The sequence below is a fragment of the Harmonia axyridis genome, chromosome 1, assembly GCF_914767665.1.
Source record: "Harmonia axyridis chromosome 1, icHarAxyr1.1, whole genome shotgun sequence".
Lineage (NCBI taxonomy): Eukaryota > Metazoa > Arthropoda > Insecta > Coleoptera > Coccinellidae > Harmonia > Harmonia axyridis.
The window spans coordinates 11,685,553-11,706,420 of NC_059501.1; the positions used below are offsets into that span (position 1 = coordinate 11,685,553).

General features: G+C 33.6%; 1 protein-coding gene across 3 annotated transcripts; it reads left to right on the forward strand.

Annotated features, from left to right (window-relative positions):
* Window positions 1–8,624: 8,624 nt before the first annotated feature.
* Window positions 8,625–20,741, forward strand: LOC123686542 (zinc finger protein GLIS2 homolog). Of its 3 annotated transcripts, none has more exons than XM_045626773.1 (4): window positions 8,625–8,858; window positions 17,453–17,611; window positions 18,695–18,921; window positions 20,041–20,741. In XM_045626773.1, the coding sequence occupies exons 2-4, from the start codon at window positions 17,567–17,569 to the stop codon at window positions 20,675–20,677; spliced, it is 909 nt and encodes a 302-aa protein (XP_045482729.1). In that variant the 5' UTR covers window positions 8,625–8,858; window positions 17,453–17,566; the 3' UTR covers window positions 20,678–20,741. The 3 variants fall into 3 exon arrangements, with proteins under 3 accessions (XP_045482729.1, XP_045482736.1, XP_045482720.1); XM_045626780.1 differs by having other exon boundaries at window positions 8,625–8,828; XM_045626764.1 differs by lacking the exon at window positions 8,625–8,858 and having other exon boundaries at window positions 17,309–17,611.
* Window positions 20,742–20,868: the final 127 nt, after the last annotated feature.

Sequence of the window (20,868 nt, forward strand, 5' to 3'; positions counted from 1 at the left end):
GATTTTATGCGAAAACTTGATATCATTTCATACCTAAACTGAATAGCATATGTATGGGTGTTAATTTTTTATCAAAAAGATACGCAACCTGTGCAATCTGAATAATACCACATTCGACAGCCTGTACAGGGTGGGCAAATTTCGATGTTTTAGCACTACATCTTTTTAACCAGATGAGATAGACAAAATCTGATACCCCATTCTCGGTCTCTTTTTCTGAGAAACTAACAAGGGTACTATTCATTTTTGGCCACCTTCTTTTGTTTTCAAGTTATAAGCGAAAATTGGAAAAATGGCGATATCGAAAAACATTTATATCTCCGCTAAAACTGATGATAGAGCTCTGAAATCAAAACATTATACGGACACTTTTTTACTTAGAATTCAGTGGCGTACGCGTCTTTTCAAAAGGGATTTTAATTACAAAGCTATAACCCAAACTTATGTTTTTTTCAAATGGGAACACTAGATTTCTGTGCCATTTTTTGAAAGCCTAATTTTTCCTGATTTCAAAAAAATATAACATCGTAGGGTTTGCATCAGAATAAATAACAGAAAATGGTCAAAAACCTATTTTTAACTAACTGTACCAATATTTCTATGGTTTTAACTGTTGATGAGCACAAAAAAATTGTGCTTTCTATAACAAGAGCAGAAGAGAGAATCTGATTATTTCTATGCTTTCCACTAATTTCTACAGAATTCGAATCTAGATATGTTTTATAAATTTTTTATCTAAAAATTGACTTGGAAATAACGAAAAGATCCACAAAATCGAATGTTTCAATCTAAAGAGTTGTAATGAGATGGATGTATCAGAAGATTATTTTCATATGTCTCCAGAATGAATACGCACAAGTACCAATCCATTTTAGTTGGCATATGAAACAACGCATATATGATTAAACTCAACAATATAATTACGAAAGGAACAAACAAGAAATAATATTTAACCTAATAATGACAACAATTGCACAATGCACAGTCGACACATTTTCTGGATATTTCGCAGCGAATTCAATAGATGAATATTGGAAACTGTGTTCAAGCAACCTAGGAAAATTTCTCCGAGTTCATTTACCTATATTTTCGAAACTATTTTCATGGAATATATTTAGATTCGAATTTTGTAGAAATGAGTGAAAAGCATAGAAGTAATCAGATTGGCAGAAGGACAATGCTCTTGTTATAGAAAGCTAAATTTTTTTGTGCTCATCAACAGTTGAAACCATAGAAATATTGGGACGGTTAGATAAAAAAAAGTTTTTGTCCATTTTCTGTTATTTATTTTGATGCAAACCCTAAGATGTTATATATTTTTGAAATCAGGAAAAATTAAGCTTTCAAAAAATGGCATAGAAATCTAGTGTTCTCATTTAAAAAAACATAACTTTGGATCATAGCTTCGTAATTAAAAACCCTTTTGAAAAGACGAGCACGCCACTGGATTCTACGTAAAAAAGTGCCTGTATAATGTTTTAGTTTCAGAGCTCTATCATCAGTATTAGCGGAGATATAAATGTTTTTCGATATCGCCATTTTTCCAATTTTCGCTTATAACTCGAAAACAAAAGAAGGTGGCCAAAAATGAATACTACATTTGTTAGTTTCTCTGAAATAGAGACCGAGAATGGGGTATCAGATTTTGTCTATCTCCTCTGGTTCAAAAGTTGTAGTGCTAAAACATCGAAATTTGCCCACCCTGTACATATAATCGGTGCTCCCCCAAATTACTGTCCCACCTTACCAACTGACCGCCAAAAAACGTTACAGCAGAAAGAGCACGAACATTTCGATAGAAAGGTATGAATTGGGGTTAGGTAAGAAAGAGGTGCATCCTCTAACCAAAAAAACAATATCAGATCATCTGCCGCAACACAATAGGGCGACGGATATCAGGATCGCACTCGGGCCCAACGATCGTTGGGGTCGCAACTTAGGGGGTCTTTGGACGAACCCGTTATGCAATCTTAAAAAAAAATATACGTATGCAAATTTTCCAACGGAGACGTATGAAAGTTTTATTCGGACCTGACCGTTACTTTGTTGCAATTGAGAGTAACCGTGGGTACATATTTCATTGAATTTATAATTTCAGAGGTGTATCTTTAGGTGAAGAAGAAGGGTGGATTGGGATTGTTTGTATACACATGGTGGAAGAAATTGATATTCTTGTTTTGTAATATTTCAGTACCCAAGAAATTTATTCTAGTGAAGACCTTAGTTTTTTAGGCTTAATGCAAATTTAAATTAAATAAAATTCAGGATGAATGAAGACATATTTGAATTCAATGAATCATGTTATCAAAATATTTGATGTTGTTTTTGGTGGAAAAATTAAAAGTTGATATCGAATGAAAGTAAACTCTTAATCTACAGGGCGTTAGTGAACAAAGGCGAAGTACTTTTTTTTTCTTGGGGGTGGGGGTTTTGTAATCGAAAAAAAATTTTTGACGATAACGTTTACTCATATCTGTAATGTGAGAGAGAAAAAGAAGTTTGATAACGAAGTTTGAACCAAATTACTCGAAATATATTTTTTTTATTACCAATTCGGTTTTTCTTACCTTATACTGGATGTTCTTAAATTAGAGTTACGGAGGAAAATAAGAAATTCCTTGGGTAATTCTAAAAATAAAAAGTGCCATGAATATGAGCCTGCAAACGCTTTGTTTCCAAAATAGTTTTTCTAGTGTGTCGTACTTTTTAGTGATGAGTTTATCGAATCTTTATTATCTTCGCTACTGAGTGAATGAATAAGTACCAAAACTCATAATTAATTCATATATTACAGCCAATTAGCAGGATTTTTAAAATAATTTGGATTTTCCTAAGGATTACTAGAGAGCTGTTTGAATTTTTTTCTCGAAACGGATAGCAGATACGATCAAACTATAACAAACCAAAAATTGTAGTACTGAACCGGAGTTTTTTTTATATTTTTCTAAAAAACCAGCGGTTCACCAAAAATAGTTCTGAAGGAAATAATCAGGCACCCTTCCAGCAAACATATCACCCTGTGGATTTGCATTCAAAATTAGCATATTACATGATGAAAACTTCATATTGAAATATCAATGGGAAGGTTCTATGAGAAAAAACTGTAACTTTTACACCTGAATCTCAAAAACAAAGTGTTTGGGGACTCATGTTATAGAACTTTTTTTCTTGAAATGATCCGAGAAATCTATCATTTTCCTTTGTACCTACAATCCAGCTAACTGGATCTTATAATAATTTGAATTTTCCTGATGATTACTGAAGAATTGTTTGACAAGAAACCATAAAGTGTAGTACTGGACCACAGTTCCTTTACAAATTTTTCTACTCTACCAGTGGTTCACCAAACAAAAGTTTTGGTGGAAGAAAGCGGGCACTCCTTCAGAACAAATATCTCCCTGTTGATTTGCATTCAAAATTATTCATTTTTTTTTATATATTATATCATATCACATGATGAAAACTTCAAATTGGAATATCTATGCGAAATTTAAGTTAATTATCTTGTGAAGGGAGGGTGCTATGAGAAAAAAAGAGAACTTTAAGAGGGAATGCTACCACTTGACTGCCCAGTTCAAAACTTAAAGGAGAATAACTATTCTTGCAGATCACCGATTTGTATGGGGTTTTCTGATAATTTCTTCAAACAATGATCTGAAAGGCAGGGACGGGCTATTTTTAATTTGCGAATGAAAAAACAAAAAAAAAAGTTGGTAACTTTTCGTTTTCCGCAAAGGAATTGATGATATGTATGAAAGGGCTTATCACTGATTTATTTTAAAATTATTCGTAAAAAAAAAACTACAGAAAAACATTTCAAAAGAGCTGAAATCACTTCGTAATAAAAAAGAATAATCGACCGTCGTATAGTGCTGCCCCTACTGTATAAATTCGCAACGAATCACCAGATTCTTCAATACTACCTACAATTTGATAATTCCGGCAACGTTGCTGCGTTATGAATCAGTTCTCAGTTAGAGTCGTAAACAGTATTAGGTGAATAGAAAGATTTCCAGCTTGTTCGTTTCTTTTCGAACGGTTGAAGGTATGAACAGATCGACGCGGGACTTCGGGAACGGGAGCGATGCGTTCAGCGGGCAGATTGCATAGCATGCACACCTACGCGAAAATAATGAGACACGATTATTAGTATGAATCTAAAATTATCTATGAAAATGACAGTTTTTCGGAGGAAGAAGTTTTACTGCTCAAAGCCGTTGATTTCCATCCCACAAAAGTTTCTTTCCCGCTCCCGCAGTCACGCGTCGGTCTGTTCATACCTTTATTCAGTTTAGTTAGCTGTCAATTCTTTTCGATATGGGTAACAAGAGATTCAAGGATTTATTTATTCTGATCCTATTACTTGCTTTTTGGGAGTATCATGTAAAAATATCAAATTTGATTTCTACAGGAAAACAAGAAAAATCTTATTAGTTCATGGTAATTCTTATGATGATACTATTAGTTTTTTAATCATGCATAATCTGTGTCATCTTTCAGTGTATGGGAAAGAGATTATATGTTCATGCACAACATGATATAACATTTCAGTTGAAATGGTAGATAATTATATGGTAATATTGAAGTTCAGTACTACGATGTTACGATGTGAGTCAATTTCTGAACATGAGAATTTTTTGAAATTTGAGAACCTTTTATTGCCTTCAAAATAAATGGATCGCAATTCTGAGCAAGGAGAATCAATGCGATATTGCGATATAACAACTGATTTTTGTACGAAGTCAATTTCTGAAAATGAGAATTTTCAAAAAAGATTTTAGTCCTTTTTTTGCCTTCCAAATTAATGGATCGTGATCCTGAGTATGAAAGATCAATAAGTGATATAAGAACTGATTTTTTACCAAATTTCATGTTTATAGTTTTCACATTTTCCGAGAATAATCTCATTAGTACGTGGTCATTCAATAATTATGACAACTATTAGTTTTTTTAATCATGTAAATTTGTTCCGTAGATATTCAGTCAATCCCAATTTATCTTTCAGTGTATGGAAATGTGATTATTTTTATGCACAACAAGAATTAATATTTCAGTTGAACTCGTTGGTAATTATAAGGGAATATTGAAGGTCAGTACTAAGATGTTATTATTGTTTAGAAATTTCTTGATTCTGCATAGTCAATTTCTGAAAATGAGATTAGAGTCCTTTTTTTCTCTTCAAAATTGTTGGATCGTAATCCTGAGCATTGAGAATTAATGCGATATTTTGATATAACAACTGATTTTTGTATGTAGTCAATTTCTGAGAATGAGAATTTTTTATAATTCCATTCTTTTTTTTGCCTTCAAAAAATGAATCGTAATCCTGAGCGTCCTGAATATTAGAATCAATGCGATATTGCTATATAACAACTGATTTTTGTACGTGGTCAATTTTTGAAAATAGGCTTTTTTTTCAAATTCCAGTACTTTTTATGCCTTCAAAATTCATGGATCGTAATCCTGAACATGGAGAATCAATGCGATATAACAACTGTTTTTTGTACGAAGGCAGTTTGTGAAAATAAGAATTTTTGAAAATTTTAGTACTTTTTTTTTTGCCTTCAATATAAATGAATCGTAATATTCAGCATGTTGATCAATACGATATAACAACTGACTTGAAATGAATATTGGTCATAAATGACCATGTTCCATCATTCATCCGATATCATATTTGGATGACCATCATATTGATGGTTCATTTTGATTTGGCTAACCATATGTGATCCGCTTATGTGAAAAGTTTCGGTGCATTTGTTTTGATTTTTTTTATTATTCCACTAAATACGTTTTTGAATCAAATTAATTTTCGTAAGAATGAAGGAATCTGAACAAATTTAGCATATACATTTTTTCTCGAACCCATCTGATAATAGTCGATCCTAACTGATATTTCTCACAACCCTCTCTAAAATCGGTTTTATTGCCCATCATAAAAAGCGAGTTATTCCTTTCAAAACATCTGGTCAATCCGTCCTAGAAGATACCTAATACCATCTCTGTACCTGTCTTTCGAGCTCGAAGTTGCTGCATTGCCAAATGTTCGAACAACCGTTCGTACAGTTCACTGCGATTTCATTGGCTGGCGTGTAAGAATTGAATGCCGTCAAACGTATCTGAATTCTTAGATGTGGTAGAAAAGGATGGAAAATCATAAGAACGTTTGAGATTGCTCCACTCATCCTTAAAAGTGAAGGCTTCTCAGAGGGGCTGGAGGGAGCTGAATAGGTAAACTTTGACAGATGCGCTCAAACGCACGTGGTACCATTCCGTCTTAACATTTGTATCTCGAAAACAAATCGTTACCGGTCCCATGTTATGGGTATGTTATTTCCTATAATGATCCGAGGAGTCTGTCATTTTCGTTTATACATCCAATTCAGGAACAGCCTGTGTAGTCAATTCAAAACTGATGTTTTTATAAATGAACGAAACATTGTAAAACACAGCACAGACACTTTTTCGATGCGCATAACTCAGTTCAGTTCTATGATAACTGCAGTATTCCGATTTTGTGAGGAAAATGATACAAAAAACCGAAAACAACGGGTAAGTGTATACCGATGACGAATGCAAAAATCACAGATGGCAAAACAAGGGGGACGCCAACAACACGGGTAGATAAAGGAAAATAATGAACCTCGGACATAGACGTGCTCGTAGTGCAATAAGAGTAATCATCTTGAAAGCGATAATAAACTCATAAACCGTCAAAGGGTCCGATTTTTTGCTGCCGTGTCGATTTTAAAGTAAAGTAAAAAGGGTATTGTTTCAATTTATGGAAGAATTTTCGTTCTTCGTCTTTGAGAGAATCCTGAAATTTTATATTTTGGATATTTTGCGTTATTATCTTTTAAATATAAAAAACTATTTTGCTCATAATAAGACAGTAATTAACCAAATCGAGTGTCAAATTTGTGAATAAAAATTCAGAAATACCTCATCAAACAATAAAATCAGTGGTACCAACCAACCTGTGACAATTGATGTAATATATATATATTCTTTTGAGAAAAAGCAATACAAATTATTAATTTCAAACAATGAAGCATATGTGTCGATGAATCTCAGTATTAGCAGAGGAAATGTAACGGGGCATCATACATTTCAACGTATAATACAAGAGAACAGATAAAAACCTCAGCAAAAACTCTGTCTCCCCGTACCGGTGTAGTGACTGGTTTGTGTAAACGTTTACAGAATAAGCTGACATAATTTATATTGAAGGACTTCCTCTTCAACCAAAATAAAATTTTCTTCATCCTCTCTTTTCATCAACAGTTGACGACTCTATAATTTCCAAATTGGATCCTAGAACAAAAAAATAAGAAGCAGAAAGGAGTAGGTATTACATATTAGTTTTCATTATATCGATTTGAAGTTAGCGACCCATTCTAAAAAAAGAATCTGAAACTGAATGGATAGCTTTGAAACCACCATGAAATTTATAACTCGGACAATTATTCACCAAGTGGTCAATGGTTTCACACTCGCATAGTGGGCTATCAATAGAATGCCATTTGAAGAGGGTACTATTGAAAAATTGGGAAGATTGAAACCTAGAACGATAAGACTTTTGTTGAAGACGTTAGAAGAAGTCCATTCCGAACGCCAAATTTCCTTGTCGCTTTCATTAGATTGAAGGACGGTACGTGATTTCAATCTAGAAGTTCTAGAATCTGGGAAATAGGATACAATTGGAAATGAGTTCTGGTAGAAATGAAATTTATCCCAAGATTTCTTGACTGCAACCTGTCTACGAATATGAAGCGGAACTATATGTGATAGCACCGATAACCAATATAAAGGTGTAGATCTAATAGTTCCACTAATAATTCTCATAGAAACGTTAAGCTGTGCATCAATTTTATGAACATGAGCACTATTGAACCAAACAGTATTCAGCAGCAGAAAAAACCAAGGCCAAGGCTGCTGTACGAAGAGTGCTGGCATCAGCACACCATGAAGATCCTGCTAATTTTTGGAGGATATTATTCCTCGACTTCAATTTCAAACGCAAATTTTCCATGTGAACCTTGAAATTCAAAGAAAAATCAGATTTAACTCCAAGATATTTGGGAGCAAAATCATGATTCAAGACGGAATTATTGAAAGTTACTTTCAATTTTCTGTATTTTTGTTGATTATTTAAATGAAAACAGGACACTTCTGTTTTATTTGGATTAGGACATAAGCGCCACTCAAGAAAATAATTTTCCATAATTTTTAGATCTTTATTGGAAATATTTTCAATAATTCCAAAATCAGAATGACGAAAAAAATAGCATTATCATCTGCATAAATGAATTTCTCAGATGAAGTAACAGCGATATCACACAAATATAAATTAAACATAACGTCAAGAGGGTCTCCCAAATATCCCCATACGGTCCTGCCAGGGAGGACCCGTCCATCGGGTAGCCTTGCTGGGGGCAATTCACAGTTTTAGAACCCGACCTACGCATGATCTACCTACGGCGAAAGCAACCTCCAGGTCTACTGCGAACGACAGAGACGGAGCAACAACCTGTTAACGCCTCTTTTAAATTATTTTCTTTGTATGGGGTCCATTTTAATAGATTACAGACGACAAACCAAACCATTGGGCATAACCGATTGTGGAGCGGAAATTTAGGGTCAGGATTCCGCTGACCCGCTGATATAACATATGTTTTTTATAATTCGGGATGAAAAAAGCCCAACACCACTGTGGTCGAGTGTGGCATGGGGACATAACAGTTTCGGAGTTATAAGTTAACAGTGGGATGTGATCGTAGATATCTACACCTTTTCGGACAGTTGAATGTGAAGTGTTGCAATTTGAAGTTAGTTTGATTTCATTTTTTTTTTGTCGAGTGAGTTGATTATTTTTTCGTTTATTGTTTGTAATTTTTGCGCTTGTTTTTTCCGCGATGGATTTCGAAGAAAATCAATTTTATATAAGTCGACGCAAACACTCACAATCATTTTTACTGCCGCAAAAATCAAATGCAATATCAGATCAAATATTTAATTTGTTGTTATGAATTTTGTGCGAATAATTATTGGTAGGCAGTAAGAATTTTTAATACTTTAATTATCTCATAGAAATTAGCACATCCGAATTTCGTATAAAGTACATACTTAAAATTCTCATTCTCATCTAAAACTATTGCGTTGGTAAGTCTTTGCGGTGAAATTATTATCTCAATAAACATTTTTTAAAAACTACCTATCTGAAAGAATATTTTTAATTGTCAAGAAAATATTATATCACGTTGATTTTAAGCCCTCAAAAGCCATTAAATGGAATTTTGAGCTGGTAGGTTTGACAACGATTGAATAGTTTATGTAATCGTTGCAGCATGAATGTTCACAATTACGTTTTACCATTTCCAATAATGGATTTCACCAATAAAATGAAAAAATTTCCTCAAAACATTTCATTGAGAATATCTGTTACTAAAGGCATACTGAATACATTGTTTTTTTACCCCAAAATCCTGGCTAGTTTTTTTTTAGAATGCCTCGGAATAAAAAACCCCGGGTTCTAATCTAGCCGCTAGATATAAATTGCAGTTTTTTTTATATTGATATTATATAAATATTACATTTTTTATACGAGTTGAGTTGTTAAAGAAGAAATAGTATTTCAAAATTAATTGAAACTTGCATTATTTCAAACGTTTTGGAATATATGAAATTCAAAATTTGTAAGCAAAATCCGTCCATCCGCAGTTTTGGGAACTATAAGCTATTTGCATGAAATTCATTAAAAAATCGGTTGCTATACCTACCTCATTTCCCGTGAATTTTTTAGAAATACAATGAAAACAATAAAATGGGAAAAGCACCGACCTGATATCAGGAGTTTTTGATGCGCCCTTGTTCAAATTCATATACATGTTACTCTACCTCTCACAGAATGACAGATATTTGCTGCATCGTATCTGTAATCTATACATACAATGAATCATCAAAAACTGACCTGTCTGTACCTTTTACAAATCAAGGAAAAAATTAGCGCACTTAATATAAGAAAAAATAACAGAAGACAAAAATCAAATTTCAGCCTGTCTGTATATAGGTATACACTACCTGAAACTACTGCACGAATTTTTTTTGCTGGTTCCAGAGTTGATTTGAGATCAGCTTGGAGCAACATTGAGACTCCGTTTAATTGAAATCAGATAGATGAACTCGACATCGACAGTATTTGCAGAAAACTTGAAATAAATTCGAAAATGCGGTTACATAATGTATTCTTCAATATTTCAGTATCAAAATTTATTGGCGGTCAAAACTTATTCAAATTTGTAATATTTTATTATTTTACACATCATTGATAACATCAATTAGTTTCAGACATTTAAATATTGAAGACAAACATTAAATTCTACAGAATATGAATATATAACATTTGTGCAATTATATACAAACCAAGTCTGAAAAGTACATAAATATGAAACTTTTTATGATTCGAGGTCAATGTGTAGGTTTTGAGTGGGTTATATCGTCTTTATATATTATATTCCTTCTTATCCTCTTCAAATAGGAAATCATTCATTTCGTTCTTACTTTTTCAATTCATACCTATAATAATGTCCTCTCATTAGATTTTAATTGGTTTATGCAGATCATATTACCAAAATGAGATACTATACTTACATGTAGAATTCAGAATGAAGTTGTACATTACTTTATCTTCTTTTTTTTTTCGAAGCAAATAAGTAGAGGACAGCACTGTACGACGACTTTCACGAAATTATGGTCTTACCACTTTTGTAATGAATTTTGGTATTTCTTTTTCCATGAATATTTTAAAATATATCAACTGTTTGTACAAAGTACCTATTATCAATTTTTTGCGAAAAACGAAAAGTTACCAAAAAATTTTGTTTTATTCGCAAATTGAAAATATTTACTTTCTTCCATGTAGATTCTTGTTTAAGGAAATTATGTGAAAACCAAATCAATATCGGTGATTTGTAAGAAGAAATATCTCTAATTTCGTTTTGAACTGAGCGACCACGTGGTGGTGTTTCCACTTATTGTTTCAGAAGCTAGTATGCTTATATTTTTCAAACGGTATTTCTTCAACAATAATAAACATTGGACAAATATAGGAATATATTATGGCTAGAAATATATGACCAACTCGACTTCACCTATACTTAGTGGATGGATGTTTTATAGATTTATAGGTATTAATAGTTCAACTTCGAGGTGGTGCACTCGAAATTCGCCATATTAAAAATAACAATCCAAGATTGGAGTAATGCAAGGGGCAAAGATAATACCTACAACCTAATTTTTATACGAAGTAATTTTGATTCTTCCAAACTCTTACAGAAGCTGTTTTCTGTGTCACTTCATTATTGACAAGTAGTAGAAGTAGAGTGTTTACTAGGTTTTGTATATTGATTCTTTAAAATTTGATTCTCTTCGGAACTTTCCTTTTTCATTTGGATTTTTTTTTAATAATAATAAGTGTTTGAATTTTGCATTGCTTTTCTTCTTTAGCTAGGATTTCTCCTAATTACTTTATTGATATTATCTCTTCATTTCTACTATTTCATCTCTTCTTAGTTTTAAATTTTGCAATTATCTGGATCATACATAGTTTCTATTTTACTTCAAGAATTGATTTCCCTCCACAAAGTTTTTCTCCATTTTTCACTAGATGTGATCTTTGTATCACTCAAAATTAATATGTAAATGTAAGATTATATGTAATTAGAATCAATTCAATGTCTTTTATTCGCATAATAAATAAATGCTTCAACATTCAATACAATTGTTCCTATTGAAATTAAAAACAATAGTTGTAGATTTACATTATGAAGGCACAATGAAGGTTCATGAGTTAATGGGATTCTTATGAAAAAAATGTTGGCGATGAGACTCGCATTTTTTTTTATATTACAGCAGAAAAAGTTTTTTCGAAAAATCCTTTTTCGTTTTCGATTCTTGAAATATGCACTTAGTATGATAACACTCTTTGCGGATTGAACGAAAAATGTACAGGGTGTTTATTAGAATATCATGAACTTGGATAGCTCAAATTAATCAAAACTCGAGATTTTCATATTAGAACCTATATTTTTTATTATTTCAGTCACTTCTACGTATAAAAAGAGGGTGGTTACTAAAACTTTGTACCACAATGAATACTTCTATGTAACTGTGTCGAGTAGTATGTGACTTCCGGAAAACACAGAAAGAAATTATAATTCGATGTTTCGATAACTCAATTTAACATTTCAAGTTAAGTAACCGTAGAATTGACTGAAATAATAAAAACTATAAGTTCTAATTTGAAAATCTCGAGTTTTGATGAATTTGAGTTATACAAGTATAGCGATCTTCTGATAAACAAAACACCCTGTACATTTTTGGTCAAAATCGCAAAACAGTGTTATAATACTACGTATTTGCAGAATCGAAAATGAAAAAAGATTTTTCCGAAAACATCTTTTTCTGAAGAAATATTCAAAAAAATGTGAGTTCTCGTCGCCATCATTTTTTTCATAAGTTTCCCTTAATCTCATAAACCGTTGAGTTTTTTCCAAGATATAACATATTACTGAAATTGAAATGATGCAATAATATACTGGGTGGTTTAAAATGAGAAAGTGTCAGTCTGTTTGCGGTATAACCGGTAGTTTTAGAGATCTGAAAATATTTTAGGAAGAAAGATCATTGTCTCAAACCCAACATGCAAATTTTCAGAACAAAATTATGATTAATTTTCCATAAATGTTTAATCGGCCATCGCGGTGAATCACCCTGTACACAGGGCAAGTCTTTGACTTGAACATATATTTCAATTGAAGATTCCTGAGGCCAAAGGTTACACTTTTTTCTGTATCATCTTTTCCGATTCGGCTCGGTTGAAAAGATACAGGCTGTTGAAAATCCATAAAAAATGTAATTTTTAGTTATATCTCGCAAATGGAATGATATCGAAGGAAATGATATTCGGAATATAGTTTTTTATTGATGTGATGAATCTTTTCCGAACATAAAATTCCATTTAAGTCCGTTCAACTTCAAAATGCCTGCTATACTAAGAGAGAGAAAAAATTGAATCGGAAAAATAGTAAAGGAAAAAAGTGTTTCTTTTGACCTAAGGAATCTTCAGTTGAAATATATGTACAAGTCAAAGACTCACCCTGTATATGAATACTGGCACGCAACATACAATGATCATATACGAGTGTTTCTTTTGACCTCGATAATCTTCGGTTGAAATATATGTACAAGCATAGTATACATTCCTTATACTATGGTACAAGTCAAAGACTCACCCTGTGTATGAATACTGGTAGTTGGTACACAAGATACATGATCATGCGCAAACATGGCCCCATAAGTGTTTAATGTTGGGACAATTTGTGATTTTCAACATTTTATAAATTGATAAAACTAACGCGGACCTCATTTTAAGGGTGTGAATGAATATTTTAATTTTTTTTTTGCGATGTGAATAGAGGAGTCAGAGGAGCAATTGAAGTTATTTTCATATACAGGGTGTTATAAAACGAAGATATAGACCAAAGTTACACTACTTTCAATGTAAGGTCAATTAATGATGAGTATCTTCAGATCCCGTTATACGTTATACCTTAACCTTAGCAGTACCATTTACGAGAAAAGGGCGAAAAATTGAAAATATGGAGTTTTTGTTAATTGGTAATCAATGAAGAAATCAGTTACGCCGCCGATACGACAATGTTTTTTCAAGCAGACTCATTAACTACAAACCTAAACCTAAAGTAGTCCAACAAAGTGAGTCAGATATAAAGGGTGTTTTTTTTTAGAGCTATAGAACTTTAAATTGCAATAAAACAACGATGGATTATTCGATTGACATGAATTTTATTTATCCGCAAGATAATCTTGTGGAATTACATTTTAAATATGATTCCTGGCATATGACCTCCACGGCTGGCTCGGATGTAGTCCAATCTGGACGTCCAATTTTCGATGACTTTTTCCAACATTTGTGGCCATATATCGGCAATAACACGGCGAATGTTGTCTTCCAAATGGTCAAGGGTTTGCGGCTTATCCGGATAGACCAATGACTTTACATAGCCCCACAGAAAGTAGTCTTGCGTTGTTAAATCACAAGATCTTGGAGGCCAATTCACAGGTCCAAAACGTGAAATTAGGCGGTACCAAACGTGTCTTTCAATGAATCGATTATGACACGAGCTGTGTGACATGTTGCGCCGTCTTGTTGGAACCACAGCTCCTGGACACCATGGTTGTTCAATCAGGAATGGAAACGTCAGTAATCATGCCTCTATACCGATCACCATTGACTGTAACGTTCTGGCCATCATCGTTTTTGAAGAAGTACGGACCAATGATTCCACCAGCCCATAAAGCGCACCAAACAGTCAGTTTTTCTGGATGTAACGGTGTTTCGACATACACTTGAGGATTAGCCTCACTCCAAATGCGGCAGTTTTGTTTGTTGACGTAGCCATTCAACCAGAAGCGCGCTTCATCGCTAAACAAAATAAAATGGACGTAGTGCGCGATACGTATTCCGCACAGAACCATTATTTTCGAAATAAAATTGCACTATTTGCAAGCGTTGTTCATGCATGAATCTATTCATGATGAATTGCCAAACCAAACTGAGAATAAATCACTTGAAAGCTGTTGAATCGGTCGCCATCTTGAACAGTAATGCCAACTTCAACTTATATACCTCGAAAAAAAACACCCGTTATTAGGCAATGCAGGGCAACGAATTTTTTTTTGCCGGGCCGCCAACATATTTGGCGGTGGCCCTGACAGAAAATTCTTATGTCTCTTCGAGTAATAATATCTTTTGGAAAAAAGTTGAGGTAACAATCATTATTATTCTACCGAGTATATAAGATGACAAAAAGTATCATCACCATGCCCTAAAAAAGAGCACGAGATAAACATGCACGAATTCAATGTTGTTTTGTACGAAGAACCAATCACAATTTCTTGCATAATATGGCTTAACAAATGCGCAGTTCACTAAGTGAACTCAATTTCCCGAATAAACGACAAAAAAACAACAAATTGGATTCGATATATGCATACAGCAAAGTTTGTATAGACTGATAAAACCAAGTTTAGCCAGTGCATCAGGTCAAGAAGTTATCCAAATCCACTTCAAACTGGATTCTAGGTCAGAAAAGTGGCAGACTGGTGGATTTATCAAAGCCCCCTCGATGATAAAACTCCAATACCAGTAAAATCTGGTTATGCGACATCAATAACTGATTTATTTTTACGAAAATCTCTACTTTGCCCCCAACAGAGTAGGATGAACACATTTGATAAAGGATGAGAGAAGGAGAAAGTTTACACAGTTTGGCTCTATTTGTTTGCATTTTGTATCAGAGGTGTACTCGAAGGAAAATTTAATAATACTCCAAAAAAAAACGTTTTAAAATTGTTGTCATTCAATCACAGAAATGGAATTTGGCACAACTCTCCGTTCACGGACTGTGATCCTCAGTGCAAGCAAAGTTTCATCACAATTCGGAAGAGTACTCGAGGAGATTCAGGTCATTTTGTGTCAATATCGAGTAATTTTTTTCTATGGTTGTGAGGCAACTACAGAAATGAAATTTGGCACAACTCTCCGTTCAAGGACTGCGATCCTCAATGCAAAGTTTCATCACAATCGGAAGAGTACTCGAGGAGATTCAGGTCATTTTGTGTCAATATCGAGTAATTTTTTTTCTATGGTTGTGAGGCAACCACAGAAATGATATTTGGCATAACTCTCCGTTCAAGGATTGTGATCCTCAGTGCAACGAAGTTTCATCACAATCGAAAAAGTACTTGCGGAGATTCAGGTCATTTTGTGTCAATATCGAGTAATGTTTTTCTATGGTTGTGAGGCAACCACAGAAATGAAATTTGGCACAACTCTCCGTTCGAGGACTGTGATCGTCAATGCAAAGTTTCATCACAATCGGAAGAGTACTTGCGGAGATTCAGGTCATTTTGTCGAAATCGAGTAATTTTTTTCTATGGTTGTGATGCAACCACAGAAATGACTTAACATACGCTACAGAGTGAACTTAGTGATCACTTTACGAATAAAAAAAATTAGTCTCCTATTTCAAAATTTTCAAATGCTTCGAAGATTCCTCCGAAGATCTTTGGCTTCGTCTCTCTCTGTATAGGTCTGTTTATCTGCAAACCCTTCCAACAGCCTTGAATTGTTTCTCTTCCGGTTTTTTCCGTCCACCTTCCTACCACAGAAAGTTTTTGATCTTATGAAAGAGTTAGTGCTCCTTTTCTGGCAACTGTGTTGGTCTCTTCATTTCCTTTAATTTCCGATTGACCAGGAATCCAGACTTAACTGACCTTGTTATTCTTGCCTATTTCATTGAGTTTCCTTCGGTGAACTATTCACGCCTCCAATTATAAATAGATCTTCAAAAAGCATTGCAGATTTTACACAATTATCAATCATTTTCTTCTATCTTGAAAAATATTCCAAATAAAAAACTAATTATGATAAGAAAAAGTATTCTTCTTCGGACTCGAACTTGTGACCGCGGGATTATTGGCACATCGTAACACACTAGACTAGGAGAACGTGGTTGTAAAACTCAAATCAGTTATATTCAGAGGGAAATACTGAAAAAAAAAACTTAACTAGCAAACTAATCAAGCGAAAAAAATATAATATTCAACGAAAGCATGTTTTAAATTCCTTAATACGGTTTTGTCAATTTATGTGAATTTAAATTCCTCAAAATTTGTTTCCTTGATTGTTTGGCCTTAAAAATTCATGAATAGTTATCTCAAGCTAGGGGGATCATTGCGGTATAAAAACATTTTTGTAGCAAATTTCATGCGATTAGGATGGATAGATTGTTTTATTCAATTTTTGGATTGTAAATATTTGAAAATGTAAATTGTGAATATTTAAAAGGGTTACAATATTTCACTCGAATGATTCCAAAGGTTTATCATTGAAAATGATAAACTGAAATGAGCCAACTTAAGTAAAGAGATTGACCTATTATCTTTCCAAAAGTAACTTCAAAGAATAGAGAAATAGAAAATGGATGCTATTTTTTTTTTCAAAATGCATAAGATATATTGTAGAAAGGTTTCTACTCAAATTTTGATAATAATCTAAAAAGTAAATCCCCATGTAAAAAATAAATAAGGCCGCTAAAAAATTGAAGAAACCAAATGAAATCATATATTTTGATCATATATGTACCTATCCCTTGAAACTAATACGATCCTGTATCAATTAGATAACAATTTCACAAATAATAAATGATTCGACGAGTTCCTGTTACTATCAATCACATATTAATTTTGAGTTTCGATTAAGAAAACAGCATTCCTAATCTTGACAAAACTAAAGAAGCATCTTTAGTAACTAAGATCGATTTTTGTAGTCGAAAAAAAATCGTTACTGATCATGATTCTGTTTGATCAGCAGTGTGTTGTGGGCCAACCGCTCCACTATTACACTTATAGCCCACCTGTGGAGACAGATCATTCCAGCTTTTCCTATTTTCAAAGGTTTGAGACGGTGTATTCAAGAAAAGAAATGTCAGGCCACAGTATGATGCTCCATTCTCCTAGCAGTTCACAGGTGAGTTCTTTTTATTTTCCAAACCATCTTTGATCGAACAAAAGTTATGTTTTAATCGATATTTCACTGTATCGTGCAAATTGCCCATTTTAGGAAAAAACTTCATATGAACGAATGTCGTTAACTTCCCAATTTTTGAGGATGATAAACTTTTATTATGCACGTATTATTATTACTTATTGCACTTTTAGTATAAATATCGGTTTTCCGAACTAATCACTAAGAATAACTATTCTTCACAATGTCTGCATTTTCAGTCGGGAATGGCCTCAAACGATAAGGTTCGACTAACTGCTATCAGATCCATCCTCAAATTCAATTCTATCAGTCCGTCTGGCCGAACGGAAAGTGTTGAAAATTTGAAATGATCAGGGTAGGTTTGGATCTCGAATACCACAGTTAGTTAATACGCAAAATCCGATCAGGGGTTCCATAAATATGGCCGTTCGAATTTTGGGTTCCTATATTAATTTTCAACTCCCTACTTGGACATTATTATTTATATTAATTTCTAATCGAGATAAGAATTTGGATTTGGTTAAAAATGTTCGTTCAAAGCCTCGTGCGACATTTATTTAGATCACGTAATTAGAACCGTAGAAAATTAAAAAAGAATATTCCAAGAAAATTACCTAATATTTTCTTGACCACAAAACCGATAATTTCAGATTTTGGGTGTTGATATGGAATATTAATTTCAAGATGCGTACAAATTTTCAAGCTGATCACATCATAAAAAAAAAACTCTCAACTAATTTGGTCCGTTAAGAAATAAACACGATAATTTTCAAAAAAGCTTAGAGGTTATAGGTAATGCGCTAGTTGATCGACGGAATCTTTCCAATGATTTCCGGAATTTAAAAATAATGCCCATTCTATCTGTATCATTTTTCGTGCCGAAATTATATTTTCTTATCAAATTTTCCAACTCCTTTAAAACAGCACCGAGCGAGATCAGTACCTGGATGGGTGACCGCTATGTTGTACTTGTTTTAGGAAAAAGAGTGCCAAAGTTGCCTTCAATAAGTCATGCATAGTTTTTATTAAAATCATCCATATATTGAATATGAAATTTTTTTATAGAGCGACAGTGATAATTCAGAGTCCAGCATTGATATCTCCAGGAGTCGACTGAAACCTGAACAGAGGGACAAAATGAAATGCTGTTGGAAGATGTGTGGTGTTGAATTTGACACATTGGAACTTTTGGCGAACCATGTTACCAGACAGCATGCAGCAAGTGGTCCAGGAGGTCTCTTTTATTGTGGCTGGGAAGGTTGCACAAGAAATCAGAGAGGGTTCAATGCAAGGTGAGTTAACAAACACAGTTTTTTTGAACATGCAATTCATCCAGAATTAAAAAGTTTTACTGATCATGAGTGACATTAGAAAGCGTTACACCCAACTTGATTTTCAAGTTTCTTACATCATGAATAAGTCCAATATATTTGCAAGAAACTTATTAATATGTAATGCGAAAAAAAATTAAAAATGTGACCCAGTAGATGAGTATAATTCTGTACAAAAAAGGAGATTATCGATGTCTGCTCATGGTACCTCCTTCTGAAACTGTAGCAGTTTAGAAAATATAGGTCAAATATGTTATATGGGAATTAGATCTGGTTAACGGAGTGGCCACGGAAAAATATTAACGTCTGCTCATTTTTATTGAAGATAAAGTCCATAGTCCGACGAGCATATTGTCTTCCTAAAAAAAACTTGTAGACTTGACAATTATATAAGTTAGAAATTAGTTTCAAGGCTTCTGATCAGAAAATCCTGATAAGTGTGAAAACTTCGTTGCTGAATTTTTGAATAACTTACTTTACTGATGAACTTCATATACATACGAAATTTCGATGAAATCTGACGAAGTCTGAGATATTGCAATTTCACAAAAAAATTATCTCCCAATGCTAGGATCAATACGAAATTTCGCACAACCATTGGTTTCACTATTTTGCGACTGCTTTCCAAATTTCAATTCGATGAAATGGATACTTTTGCAATCATTGAAAAAAACAAATAAAATCAACTGTGATGTGCCCACCCTGAAAATTTCTAGTACATTATCGGTAGAATTAAACTTGACCTCGAATTCTTCATCAGCGAGTCGGATCGAATTCAAAATTTGAAAATGACATTTGACAAATTGCTGGCTTGGTGTATCCCTGTAACAAGTATTATTCCCATTTTGGGTGTGACAATTCTAATTTCACTGAGTATAATTATCAAAGAGTTAAAGTTCCAGTGGCGTAACCAGGTGAAAATCATTCTCAGGTAAATTCAAAGGAGTTTTGAACAAATAACTAATATATTTGTTCTTTATAACTCCTTAGTGACCGCCCTTCCAAAGCTGGGTATGCCACTGCAACCTTCAAGATGCAACACACAATTATCATGATACTAATTTTCAATATTCCTTTCAGATACAAAATGCTGGTTCACGTACGCACCCATACAAATGAAAAACCCCACAAGTGCCATCAATGTGATAAATCATTCTCTCGAGCGGAAAACCTTAAAATCCACTCTCGTTCTCATAGTGGTGAAAAACCCTACGTCTGCACGGTGCCTGGTTGTGGCAAGGCCTACTCCAACTCCAGCGATCGTTTCAAGCACTCCAGAACACACCAGGTGGAGAAACCCTATTGTTGCAAAGTTCCCGGTTGTCCAAAACGCTACACTGATCCTAGCAGCCTTAGAAAACACGTGAAGACGTACAAACATTTCGTGAATGAAAATAACATTAACAATTCCAACTCCGAATATACGATATTGAACGAAGACCACGTCAGAGATCACCGGTCGTCATTTTGTGAAAGGATTGGAAACAACGAGCCAAGAGAGCCATGCAACTGTCCCCATTTTTGCTCGAACAACAGACTGAGCCAAGAGACTGATTATTTGGATAGAGAGTCCTACGAGGTCCAAGAAAATGTGATAAATTTGTCGTGGAAAAGAATTGACGAAGCGAAAGAGGTTTTCAAGGAAGAGAAGTTGCATCAGCATTTCATGGACATTGACATGCCCTTAGATTTAAGTATACATAGGTTTAACGTTTGATATTTGAGATATGTAATATTTATTATATTTATTTATTGTTTTATTAAATCTATTTGTGTTGAAATATTTTGTTTCATTTTGAAATCTTGTATATTTCACTGGTCCCAAGTTTTTTAAAGTTGACAATTTCAGCCAACGAAAAGTATCAGTCACATTTTTCATATTCACAAAGATAAAGTGGGTGAATAATA